The sequence below is a fragment of the Alexandromys fortis genome, unplaced genomic scaffold (assembly GCF_014885135.2).
Source record: "Alexandromys fortis isolate MF-2015 unplaced genomic scaffold, M_Fortis_MF-2015_v1.1 scaffold_14, whole genome shotgun sequence".
NCBI classification, from domain to species: Eukaryota; Metazoa; Chordata; class Mammalia; order Rodentia; family Cricetidae; genus Alexandromys; species Alexandromys fortis.
In genome coordinates, this window is record NW_026067910.1 from 9,599,628 (window position 1) to 9,614,232 (window position 14,605).

The following is a 14,605-nucleotide window of genomic DNA, read 5'->3' on the forward strand; positions in this document are numbered from 1 at the left end:
TTCTTACTTCAAGAAGGGAGACTCAGGACAATCATAATCAAATATAAGCACGGCAAACATTTGGTGGTGTAAAAAATTCAATGTCTGATGTATGGGACCCAGTCACAATCCTCTGATGCCAAAGGACTCCATTTGGCCAGCTCTGCCATGCACATCACAAACAGCTTGTCCTGAAGGCTGAGTGGCTCTCATCCACTACCACCTTGGATGTAGTTCCAAGGTACTAGTCTCTAAAATACCAGACTCTCTCCTGCAGCTGGGCTATATCTTCATCAATAGCTTCTCCAAGGCTCTCTTTGGGGGCCTCTGACCCTTCCACATGGTGTTACCCCTTAACCTCTCTCCATGCCATCTCCAATCTTGGGGCTCCTTCTATAATTAATGCTGCACCTTCACCAACGGGCTTCTATTACACTCTCACATGCCACACCTTGGCTGTTCTCCAGGACCTCATCACGCTTTAAAAACCAGAAACACCCAGTAGACTCTTGCTCATTACCAAGTTCCGCTGCCAGCACCAGGGACAGCTTTGGGCACCTCTAGACCACAGCTTCTGTGTGCTGACCCTGAGGAAGCACATCCCCAGAAGATTCTGCCTCACTGGTTCTCTTCTCTTCTAATCACAGCTGATTCTTCAGTCCTAGCTGGCCAGCAGAGTAAAAGTTTCTTTTCAATGATTCAAACGATCACTTAAACTGTCCCAGTAGAATCGTTAAGGGACTCTGAAAAGTTACAAGCCAGGCCTCCACTACCTGCATTGCTCTCAACATCCTAAATGCCCACAGAGCTTTGAGCACTCAATGGCTTTACAAGCCCAAAGTTCCAAAGTCGGTCTCCAATCCTCCTCCAAATGGTGTGGTCAGGCCTGTCACAGCAACACCCCATGACCTAGTACCAATTTCTGGCTTAGTTCTGTTTTCTGTTGCTAAGATAAAACACCATACTCAAAAGCAACTTGGGGAGGAAAGAGTTTACTTCACCTAAAGCTCCTAAGTCTGTCACTGAGAAAAATCATGGCAGAAACCCTGGGAAGCAACCTGGAGACAGGAGCTGATGCAGAGGCTATGGAGGAGGGCTACTTACTGATTTGCCCTTGAGGCTTGCTTAGCCTGCTTTCTTACAGAAGCTAGAACCAGCAGCCCAGGAGTGATCCCACCCTTCCCTGAAAGATCACAGACAATCCTTAGGCTAACCCAAATTTTTAAATGGTCTTCTAGTTTCGTATCCAGAATTGAATCACCAAGTATGTCTAGACTAGAGTTTTAGAAAAATGAAATAAGAGAATAATTAAATATATATACAGTAATAAGCACATACTGATACTGAAAAGAATAAAGACAGAAAAAATTGCAACAGTACATATGACTACAAGGTATGTAGCTAAGAGCCTATGCTAGTTGAGTTTCCTTTGTAGACTTAATACAAGCTAGAATAACCTGAGAGCCTCTATCAGATTGCCTATAGGCATGCCTATAGGGCATTTTATTGCCTGATGATTGATGGGAGAGAGCACAGCTCATTGTGGGTAGCACCACCCCTTGGCAGATTTTCCTGCTGTGTATAAGAAAGCAGGATGAGCAAGCCAAGGGATACAAAGCCAGTAAGTAGCACTCCTCCAAGGCCTCTGATTTAGGTTTCAGTATTGTGTTCTCCAAGTTTCTGTACTAAATTCCTTCTCTGATTTTCCTTCATGGAGGACTATAAGTTATAAGATGAAATAAAGCCTCTCCCCCTCAAGTTGTTTTTGATAACAGTATTTAATCACAGGAATAAAGAGCAAACTAATGGTGCCAAGCAGATACTGTGGTATTCTCATAGATTTAAAAGCTTAATCAGGAAATGGAAGCATTAGAAGCATTAGGAGGTGTGGCCTTGTAGGAATGGGTGTGGCTTTGTTGGAGGAAGTATGTCACCAGGGCTGAGCTTTGAGGTTTTAAAAGCCTGATCCAAGCCGAGTGTCTCTCTCTTCCTGTTGCCTGTCTATCTGGATGCTTCTCCAGCATGATGTCTGCCTGCATGCCACCATGCTCCCAGCCATGATGACAATGAACTAAACCTCTGAAACTGCAGCAAGCCCCCAATTAAATGCTTTCTTGTATAAGAGTTGCTATGGTCATAGTGTCTCTTCACAGCAACAGAACAGTGACTATCACAATACTAAGCCAAATTTATAAATATGAACCTGTATACTATAAATTATATCATATCTTTACCTACTCACTTATTCTAATAGCACTTACCTTTTCTATTCTTCAGCTTTATGGGAAATAGTTTTCTGCCTTGTGTATATATCAACAATCTTCCTAAAAGGCACAGCGAGTGAATGAAATAAATATACTGCAGCTCTTGTCCTGAGTAGAAGAAACTTTTTTGCTTGTCTCCTGAGAATAGAAGTAAAAAAGACCATTTACTTTAATAATAATGTATTTCACAATACTTGTCTTCAATCCCTCTTGACAATCAAACATGTTATCATCTATGTTGTAGACACTGCTGATATAAACTTTTAATATTTATTTTCCTCAATATTTCTAATCTTGTACAGTAGATCAGAGGGGGGAGTAGTCATTATAAAATTGGTAACCACTGTTGCCAGTGTTCAATCCAAAAATACCATCATACTGCCAAATTTACTCATCACCAAAGACAGACGTCAAAAAAAAGTGACAAAAAAGTTATTTAATTTTTACCACTGTGCTGGTTTTAACTGTCAACTTAATGCAACCTATAAACCCCTAGGCAGAGAGTCTTAATGATAAATATCTAGATCAGGTTGGCTTTTGGGCATGTCTTAGGGAAATCATTTGGATTGTTAATTTATATACAAAGACCCTGGCCAAAGTGAGTGGTAAAATTCTCTAGACAGTGGTCCAGAACAGTTGGAGAGCAAACAAGCATGGATCTGCTTTTATTCTGTGTGTAATAAATGTGGATGTGCTACCTTAGATCAAATGAGCATAGATCTGTTTTTATTCTCTGTTTTTAACTGGGGATGTGATGTTTTAAGTTCCTGCCTTGATGTCCCCCATAATAATGAACTGTAACCTGGACTTGTCAGCCTAATAAACTTTCCTCCCATCTGCTGCTGTTTGTCACAGCTACAGAAATAAAACAGGAGCAACCACATAAAAAGGCAACACAGATAAAGTTTACGGAAATGTCCCAATATTGAATAAGGACTAAAAATACATTGGGCATAGTTCTGGTCCCAAGCATTTTGATGAAGGGATATTTAGTTTGTACTACATACAATAGGTCATACTGATTACAATCATGCTTGCAACTAAAATTAGAATCTCTAAAACAGGAATCATACCTTATCTATTCCCCATTCATTTATCCATCACCCATATGTTCAAGTTATATTGAGCATCAATTTTATAAGATCCTAATCTATTCACTGGTATTTAGAATTATTCAAAAGGGCAAAGGAGATAATTCGGTTAATGAACTGTTTACCTTGAAAGAACAAAGAATTGAATTTCACTCCCAGAATACATTAAGAACAAACAACAATAAACAGCATTGTGGCACGTGCTTATAATCTCAGCTCAGAGAAAGCAGACAATATGCTCCTGAGACTCCCTGGCCTTACAGATTAGCCTACTCAGCAAGTTTCAGGCCAGCTTAAGGTCCTGTCACAAGGAAGGAAGGTGGTCCCCAAGAAATGACATCTGAAGTTGAACTCAGGTTTCCACGTGCACATGCACCCTCACACATGTACACCTACACCCACAACTCACGTAAAAATCCATACATATACAAACATATATATATACTATATATACACATATACAGACATCCATAACTCACATAAACATGCATACGTGGTCAGACATATATACACTATACATATACATATGCAAACAGATACCCACAACTCACATAAACATGAATGCATATATACACTATACATACACATACATAAACAGATACATACACATACACACACACACACCTTGAAAACTACAGTAAGTAGCATGAAACTTGTCTTTCCATTCCGTGTTCCATAACAACATGGTACAATCAGAACGCTGGAGGACAAGTGAGAGAGCTCAGAGGATAAAAGTACTAGACCACAGAGGACTACGGCACAGAGGGGATTTGAGGCCATGGGGAAGATATTGGAGGGATTTTAGAAAAACAATGCAATTGAACATGAATTGTCAAGAATGGACCATGATAGCAGGACAGAAGTTGATGAAACAAGGTCAAAGTCTGAAGTAAGAAACTCCCTTTCAAAATTATGAACCAGGGGCTAGAGAAATGACTGAGGAGGGAAGGGCACATACTGTTCTTCCAGAGGACCCAAGTTCAGTTCCCAGCACTCAGGTCAGAAGACTCACAACTGCCCATACGCCAGGTCCACAGGAGGCCCTCTTCTGGCCTCCACAGGCACACACCTCCATAAAAACACATAAGTGCAATGCATACAGTTAAAATTAAAAATAAATCTTTTAAGAATATATAAATAAAGGTATTAGCAAAGAGGAAACAGACAAAAATACATGTTTCAGGAGATTAAATCAATATGACTTAGCAAGAATTACACAATAACATCAAAAGAATGAAAAAAGTAGGGAAAACTCACGTTCATAGCTTTATGATAAATTTCTTCATATACTTTTAAGCAATTCTAATAACAAAAACAATAGGGTGAGAGAGAATCAACATTAATTTGGGTCTTTGGTGTTTAAAGCCCTACAAGTGTCGATGTAACATTCCAACAGCAACGTTAAGTAACACCCAAGTGTGAAATTCAGGAAAATTATATGCCCTTGAAGATTTCGGTTACCATTTACATTACATAAAATTAAGTAAATACCTAAAGCCATGAAACTCAATGGACTCTCCCAAAAGGAGAAGCAGAGTGCACGGGCAGGGGGGTGAACAAGCAAAGTTTCTGGGAATGAATAAAGAACAGAGAAGCACGTCTCAGGTGAAAGAGAACAGCCTATCAGATAAGGAGGAGGAATCCAAACAAGAGTGATGAGTGTTGGACTGGAGAGATGGCTCAGAGGTTAAGAGCATTGCCTGCTCTTCCAAAGGTCCTGAGTTCAATTCCCAGCAACCACATGGTGGCTCACAACCATCTGTAATGGGGTTTGGTGCCCTCTTCTGGCCTGCAGGCATATGCACAGACAGAATATTGTATACATAATAAATAAATAAATAAATAAATAAATGTTTTAAAAAAAGAGTGACAGTGTTATGAAAAGGGAGAAGACTCAGAGGTTTAGTCTGTGAAATGGGGGGAGACGGGCAGGAAAGCATGGACTCAGGAATGGGGAGGCCACATGGTACTGAAGGAGGAAGCTGCATTTCTATGGATGAAAAAGGAGACGAGATGAAGAGCTGGAGCCTGAAAGAAAATGAACACTTCTAGTAGATTCCTCCCAGATTTGAAGGCCGGCAGAGAGGTCATCCGCACGTGCAGCACAAACAGGCTGTTTTGGTTTTGTTTTTTTTTAATGAATAATACACACACATGAGCGCAATGCAGAGGAAGGTACCAGAAGGAAGTCCACATGGTGGCCCTGGGGTGTAGTTCAGTGGGAGACAAGGTGTCTAGCATGGACAGTGCCGTGGGTTTGGGTCTAAGCACCAGCAGAGAAATAGAAGGCCACAATACAGCCACTGATGACTATTTTTTATTTATTTATTAAAGATTTCTGACTCTTCCCTGCCACCGCCTCCCATTTCCCTCCCCCTCCTCCAATCAAGTCCCCCTCCCTAGTTAGCCCAACTATTTTTAGAGCACACACAGAAACTGCAACAGGATCAAGAGGGCAATCTAAAATACCACACTGTCATGGTTAGGGTTATAGAAACTGGAAACAAATTACAGAAAGACCTGGGGAGAAAGCACTGAGATAGAGAAGACGTCTCCTGAAACAAACCTGTGGAGCATTTTCCTGATTGGTGTGGGAGGCCCTGGTCTACTGTGATGGAGGAGGGTCATCTTTCTATCTGTTGTTTCATTGGTTAAGTAATAAAGAAACTGCTTGGCCTCTGATAGGACAAAAAATTAGGTAGGCGGAGTAAACAGAACAGAATGCTGGGAGAAAGAAGCTGAGTCAAGGAGTCGCCATGATTCTCCCACTCCAGGCAGACGCAGGTTAAGATCTTTCCTGGTAAGCCAGCTCGTGGGCTACACGGATTAGAAATGGGTTAGATCAATATGTAAGAGCTAGCCAATAAGAGGCTAGAGATAATGGGCCAAGCAGTGTTTAAAAGAATACAGTTTCCATGTAATTATTTCAGGTAAAGCTAGCCGGGTGGCGGGACACAGCCCGCCACTCTTACTACACTACTGAGAGGGGTGTGTAACAAAGCAGGCTGCCAAACCACAAGTAGCAAGCCAGGGAGAGCATTCTTCCATGGCCTCTTCTGCTTCAGCTCCTGCTTCCAGGATCCTGAGGTGAGTTTCTGCCCTGACTTCCTTTGATGATGAACTGCAATGTGGAATTGTAAACTGAAATACACCCTTTCCTCCCCAGTTTCTAATAGCCATGGTGTTTTATCACAGCAATTGAAATCCAACTAAAATGCCTCTGTATTATAGGCTGGGGAAATATTAGAGGCTGCAGAGTCTTACTCTCTAGCAAACATTCATGTTATCCAAATACAAAGCATAAGGTTTCTCATTCACGACACTAGTCCCTAGAGTTCCTAGTGTCAAAAATTACCACTCCATTGCCTGTAGCTGTATGTCAATCTTCTCCACAGCACGAAGCTTCTCTCCTTAGCACACTGCATGTTCTTCACATCTTTCTATTCTATCTCCTGATCTCTCACTCTAACTGCTAGCCAGAAACGGTAACAGCCACGTATAACCTGAAGAGTAAGCTGAGATTTTTGTTTGTTTAAAAATTTTTATTGAGATTATGACATAATTGCATATTTCCCCCTTCCCTTCCCTCCTTCCAAGCCCTCCCACGTACTTCCCTCACCTTGCCCTCTTCCAAGTCTATGGCTTTTGTTGTTACATGTGTGTGTTTATATAAATATACACATACGTATTTATTTATTTCAAAATACCTAAATACAACCGACTCAGTCTGTATAATGTTACTTGAATGTTTGTTTCAGGGCTCACCATTTGCTATTGGTGTGCTCTTCCCTGAGGGAGAGGATTTCTTCAGCTCGCAACATTCCTTCCCCCAAACATATTACCAAATCTACTGGTGCCAGTCATATTCAGGTCCTGGATAGGCAGTCATATTGGTGAGACTTTCATGGACATAACTTCTGATATTTCCAGAAGATAAATCTCATAGTAAATTCCCTGCTGCTTTGGTTCTGCCATGCCATTTTTAAATATCTTCCACCAATAAATTGGTCTATTACCTTTAATTCAACTGCACTGAAATTTTCTACTCAGGCAGAGCATAGCCCAGTTCATTCCAGATGTTATGTGAATGGCCTTTAACCAGGAACCTGATACCTCCCTTGCCCTGTAAAACCCTGTAGGGATAACCCACACTCACTGCATCTCTCCCGGAATTTCAGTCCCTAGAGCCCCCGCTAGCATAGTCTGCTAAGCACTTTCTGCTGCCTTATGTTGCTTCTCCAGAATGCCAACATCTTACATACTCCTCCCAGAAATCGTGTTCAAAGGGACTAAGAGCCGCATGGCCAGTTTGGCACAGAGATGAAACTCTTTCTAATACTTCCTCTTGATCACTGTGTCAAAATGCCTGACAAAAGCAATTTAATTGCAAAGAAGTCTGTGTTGCTCTCAGTTTGGAAGATATAACTCATCATGGCAGAAAGGGCATTAATAAGACAAGTCCTATCCAAGGTTGGCAAACCTATAGTCAAACTAATCAAAAGATTGACAAAAACAAATTAATAAAATCATATTTTTTAATTCATAATATCGTTATAAAACACATAAAATCTAAAAGAAACAAATGAAAATCAAGACAGACATGATCTGTCAAAATTAAACTAAAATGAAATAAACTATTTTTAGATGTATTTGTATAGGTAGGGGTGTTTTGCCTGCATATTGGCCTGATGAATGCCTGGTACCTTTGGATGCCATAAGAGGCAACAGATTCCCTAAAACTGGAATTACAGATGGTTGGGAACCACTCTGTGGGGACTAGGAATTGAACCAAGGTTCTCTGAAGATCATCCAGTGATCTTAACCTGACTCTGTCCCCTGTCTAGCCCCAAAATAAACAATTTAAAGAGATCTAGAGCAAGCAGTGAGTTTGATGCAGAGAAAAACAAAATCTCCCAGCTAAAACAAGTCCCGGCCATACACATTCACTGTTGGATCTACCAGACCTTTACAGAGGAGCTGACACTTGTGCTTTTCTAACTATTCCATAAAACAGAAAGAGGAGGACAGCTACCACACACTTTGAACAATGTCAGTATTACTCTGCAACCCATGTCTAATTAAGACACAACAATAAAAAAAAAAAGAAATTATGGACCAATCTTTCTGAAGAACATTATATGTGGGCATTCTCAATAAAATAATTACAAACTGAATAAGAGATAATTCATCATGATGAAGCTGATTCTACTCCATAGATACAGAGATGGTTCAATATATACAAACCAATAACAATAATATACTAATAAACAAACCAGAAAAATCACAAAATTATCTCAATAGATATATCTGAGGCTTCTAAAATTCCACCATCCTTTCATGATAAAAGTCCTGAAGAGATTAGGAATGGAAGAAACATGCCTCAACATAGCAAAAGACATCAGTCATGCTAAGTGGGGAAAATAAAAAAATACTTCCGCTGAGATCAGAAACAAGACTAGGGTGCCTGTCCACTTCTGCTAATTATGTAATAGAGTACTTGAAGTACTGTCTGTCTACATTTACCAACTATTATACAATAGAATAGTAGATAGAACAGTAAGATAAGAGGATACAAATAGAAGTCAATGTATTCTTATTTACAAAAATTACTGAACACATAGAGGACCCTAAAGGCATCATAAGAAAACCGATGAACACTTTCAACAATATGACAGGGCACAAAATTAACAAAAAAAAAAATCCACATAAAAAATCAGTAGCCTTCCTATTTGACAGAAAAAAAAAGCATTCTGAGAAAAAAAATCAAGAGATCAATTCCATTCATAATGCCTCAAAACAAAGTCCTCATTATAAACTGAACCAAAGAAGTGACTGACCTCTACAAATAAAACGTTAAATACTGAAGACGTAAATATAAAATGAAAATGGCTATATTACCAGAAGCAATCTGCAGTTCAATCCAATTCTCATCAAAATTCTGGTGTTATTTGCCACAGAAATATTTAATCTCAAAATTCACATGGAAGTACTACAGACCCTAGGGAGACAAAGCGATCCTTACTAAAAAAAAAAAAAAAAAAAAAAAAAAAAAAAAAAAAAAAAAAGGCTAAGTCTGGAGGAACTGATTTCTAAAGTCACAGTAACATAACCTATGGTACCAACGCAATTCAAATAAATACAATCACCTCATTTTTTTTTTTTTTTTGCAAAGGGGCCAAAAAGACACACTGGAGAAGACAGCCTGCTTACTAAATAGCGCAGGGACAATTGATATCTTTGCATGTGAGTATGAAACTATACATTTATCTTTCAATCTGAACAAATAATCTCAAAATGGACCCAAAAATTCAAAATAGTACCTGAAATGCTAAAACTGCTAGATCATAAATTGGGGAAGACACTTCAAGATAAACTTCTCAATAGAACTTTGCTGCTCAGGAAATAAAGCCAGCAATCAATAAATGGGGCCTCATATCCAAATGTCCGGACAACAAAGCGAGCAGTGAACCGAATGCCGGCAGCCTACACAACACGGGAAAATCTGTGCTAGCTACACATCAGACAGAAAATTAGTATCTAGAATACACAAGTAACTCCAGAAACAAAACCACAGGAAATCAAACACCCCAAACAGAAAATGAGCCAATGAAATGAATGACGGTTCTCAAAGATGAAAGAGAACTGATGAAAGAATAATGAATCATGTTAAAAAATTAAGCTAGTCTCAGGCAAAAGCATTTTCTCTCATTTTAGTTCCATGTCATACACATAAAATTATATATATATATATGCACATGTTACAAATAATCATTTTGTATATACATGATTTATTACACACATATATGTGCATCTATACAAATATGTATATGATATTAAAGCAGAGGTCAGACTGTCTAGGAGAATAAAAGACACGGGATGGGAAGTAAAAAAGAAGATAGAGAAACATGGTAGGGATGAACTGTATTCAACACATACAATATATGCACCTTAAAAGAAATACAGTATCATGTACAATGAATATTGTATTTTTAAAATAAGATATTTAAGAAATGGAAGCCATTACTAAGTTGCTAATAATGAAGTTAGCCATTTTAGCATATGTAATAAAACAATACTTACCACAATGCTTTGAATGTCCCAAAATGTCATCAGTTCTCATAGTCTCACACAATTCCAAGTACTGAACACACTGCTGAACTGCTGTAGTTATCTGATTAAAAAAATAATAATAACAGTTGATTGGCTTCAGAAATACATAGCCACTGTGTCCAAAAATTCAAAAATTAATCAATGCTATTAAAAAGGCTAATTATGTATATGTATGAAATACTATATAAGATCCTATCACTGAAAATGCTGACCGTGAAAATTAATCTAAGAACATACAAATTGAGAAAACTACTCCATTAACTGTTAACTTATTGTTAAAATTTAAACTACAGGTACTGGGTAGAGAGATCAGAGGTTATAACAACACTTGTTCTTACAGAGAACCAGGTTAAACTCACAGCCATCTGTAAAACTGTTATCTTATTGCTCAATCCAGGACCTCAATATTGGGTTTTTTTGTTTGTTGATTTTTATTGAGCTCTACATTTTTCTCTGCTCCCCTCCTTGCCTCTCCCTTCCCCTTCAACCCTCCCAAGGTCCCCATGCTCCCAATTTACTCAGGAGATCTTGTCTTTTTCTACTTCCCTCAAGAACTATATTGAATAGATTTAGAGAGACTGGACAACGTTGTCTTGTTCCTGGGATCACTGGGAGTTTCTCTCCATTCAGTTTGATGTTGGCTGTTGGCTTGCTGTATATTGTCTTTATTATGTTTAGGTATGTTCCTTGAATCCCTGCTCTCTCTAAGACCTTTATCATGAAAGTGTATTGTATTTTGTTTAATGCTTTTTAAATATATAATGAGATGATCATGTAGTTTTTATTTTACAGTTTATTTATATGGTTGATTACACTGACAGATTTTCATGTATTGATTTTTGATAAAGGAGCAAAAAAATGTAAAATGGGAAAAAGAAGGCATATTTAACAAATGGTGATGGCAAAACTGGATATCAACATGAAGAAGAATGAAAAGATATCCATATCTATTACCATGCACAAAACTCAAGACCAAATAGATCAAAGTCCGCAATATAAAGCCAACCACATTAAACCTCAAAGAAGAGAAAGTGGAAAGTACACTTGAACACATTGGCACAGGCGTCAACTTCCTAAACATAACCCCAGCAGCACAGACACTGTGAGAAACAATTAATAAATGGAACTTCTTGAAATTGAGAAGCTTGTGTAAAGCAAAGAACATGATCAACAAGAAAAAATGACAGCCTACAGAATGGGAAAAATCTTCACCAACCCCACATCAGAGGACTGATCTTCAAAATATACAAAGAACTCAAGAAATTGGTCATCAAAAGAAAAACTATTCCAATAAGAAGAAATGGAGTGCAGACCTAAACAGAGAACTCTCAACAGAGGAATCTAAAATGGCTGAAAGACACATAAGGAAATGTTCAACATCCTTAATCATCAGAGAAATGCAAATCAAAAACAACTCTGAGATTACATCTTACACCTGTAAGAATGGCCAAGATCAAAAACACTGATGACAACTTATGCTGGAGAGGAGATGGGCTAAAGGGAACATGCCTGCATTGCTGGTGAAAGTGCAAATTGGTACATCCCCTTTGGATATCATTATGGAGATTTCTCCGAAAATTAGGAAACCTTCCTCAAGACCCAGCAATACCACTTTTGAATATATATCCAATTGTACAACAAGGATGTGTGCTCAACTATGTTCATAGTGGCATTGTTTGTCATAGCCAGAACCTGGAAACAACCTAAATGCCCATTGACCAAAGAATGGATAAGGAAAATGTGGTACATTTACACAATGGAGTACTACACAGCAGAAAAAAAAAATGACATCTTGAGATTTGCAGGCAAATGGATGGATCTAGAAAACATCGTATTGAGTGAGGTAACGCAGAGCCAGAAAGACAAATATCATACGTACTCACTCATAAGTGACTTTTAGACATAAAGCAAAGAAAACCAGTCCCAGAGAACCTACAACAAAGAGGATCCTACGGGAGACATGCATGATCTAATCTACATGGGAAGTAGAAAAAGACAAGATCTCCTGAGTAAATTGGGAGCATGGGAATCATGGGAGAGGGTAGAAGAAGAGGGGGAGGAAGAGAGGGGAGCAGAGAAAAATGTAGAGCTCAATAAAAAAATAAAGCATTAATAACAGCAAAAAAAAAATCTATTTCAATTGTCCTACACCTTTTCCAGACCACTGGCCTCTAGAAATAAAGTCCCCTGCTATTAGTCATTGCTCCTCTCCCCTTCTCCAGCTATATCCTCTACATTGTCAAACACAAAATCAAGTTTTCCCATGGTCACTTTTTGCTCCATTGCTCAAATTCAAAAATTCATAATTTCAGGAATCCTCCATTCAAATAACTTACAGATTGAAAGTTCTGCCTCAATACATAAGTCATATTTATTACCATCTTAAATGCATTTTAAAATTACATGTTTTCATGTTTGTCAATTATTATCTGTTTTATTCATTTCTTTTCAATTCCTTTCTGTATCCTTATACATTATTACATATAGCAATGGACATGGCTATTTGTGGTAAGACATTAATTGTATCTAGCTGTATTTAGTAAAATTCAGATCAATTTTTTGCAAACACAAAAGCATTTCTCACTGAGTCTTTTTCAGGCCACTTTCACACAGCATATCAGTATATTTTATAGAAGCAACTGCATTATTAATAGCTGACCTGAGTCAAATTTCACGTTAATACCTAAAAATATGGCTTCTTTCAAGCCAGTCTATCATTTAAGGCAGCCCAATTTGTCATATCTTCCCTGTTTCCTGTTTCCCTTATTGTACATTAAGACTCAACTTTTATCTCTTTACATTTCATAGAATAGGAGTTTACGATTACATTAAAAGGGATTGCCTCATTACCCAATATGAATCACTGTCACTCAACTTTGCATATTTAAGACACTGATACATTACATAACTTTTTTGTGATATTATTTCTCAGCAAAAAAAACCAGGCATGCTTACCAGAGATTTATATTTCTTTTCAAGTAGTCTTAGTACTACAGTTCTGCTGTAATACGCATGCTAAAATTAAAGAGAAAAGCATTTAATGTTAAAGGTATACCATTTAAAATCCATTTCCTCCATCGTTTACAATATCATAAACCACACCATAACTATGGTTTAAAATATTATAATCAATGTCAAGCAGAGTTTACCTCTGTGCAATGAACTACAAGCATAGGAATCACAAGAATGCAAATTGCATAAAAGTAGTGTAGACCATTTAGTGACAGATTAGAGATGAGGGCAACAATTCATTACCTACATCCAATTTCTATGCTAGTTTGTTTAAAAAGAATACCTCCCAGCTAGCAGTGTATGAACCAAGGTGGGATAATATGTAAATGAGAGGGGCAAAGACCACTAATCAGATACTGACTACACACACAGAAATTTGCAAAGGTGAGATTCTCCAACAAGACAACATCTTTGCAACTCTATATCAATATTATTTTTAAATAAATGGCAATGCTCAAAATGTCTTTATTTCCTTTGGACCAATATTAGATGGAATTAAACACATACATATACGACACTGCAAGATGCCAAGGGTAAGTTTTTTAGCTAAGCAACTTTAATGCTTAAATTTGTTCCTTCATTTTATTTAAAAACAATAAAGTAATTAAAACATCACTAAAAACTTCATCAGAATTCTGGTGATAGAATTTTTAACGCATTAGTCAGTGCTTTTATTCAAAGTTCACCAAAACCCTGTGTGATTAGCTCTTTGGCTTAAAATCACTTCAATTAGTCCATTTCTCAGTATTAATAGAGAACATATGCTGGCATAAATGAAACTACTTTAGTATTACCCTATTCTGTCAGGCATGGTGATTGAGAGCTATAATCCCCAGCATTTGGGAGATGGAGGTATGAGAATTAGAATTCAAGTCCATTTCGATTACATAATGAGTTCAAGACCAACCTGGTTCAAAACAGAAAGTTCAGCAAACTATAGCCCTAAAACCAAATCTACCCACTATGAATTTGTATAAATGTCTTATTGGAATAGTCTGTATCTGATACCATTTAGACTGAAAAGCTGCAAAACGTTCAGTGCACAAAACTATAAACACTGACTGCCCGGCCCTATCCATTAAATGTCTGTCAACTCTTACCTTAGACACAAATGGTACAGGGGAATGAGATAAATTCCTGTTGCTTTAA

At 37.9% G+C, this 14,605-nt stretch overlaps 1 protein-coding gene across 1 annotated transcript in view; it reads right to left on the reverse strand.

Annotated features, from left to right (window-relative positions):
- Positions 1 to 14,605, reverse strand: part of Tbc1d32 (TBC1 domain family member 32) — a 172,757-nt gene that overhangs the window by 131,813 nt on the left and 26,339 nt on the right. The window contains exons 10-12 of the mRNA XM_050138090.1: positions 13,400 to 13,459; positions 10,415 to 10,505; positions 2,241 to 2,381 (exon numbers count right to left, since the gene is read on the reverse strand). Of these exons, the coding sequence (XP_049994047.1) occupies positions 2,241 to 2,381; positions 10,415 to 10,505; positions 13,400 to 13,459 (292 nt within the window). The remainder of the gene's footprint in view (positions 1 to 2,240; positions 2,382 to 10,414; positions 10,506 to 13,399; positions 13,460 to 14,605) is intronic.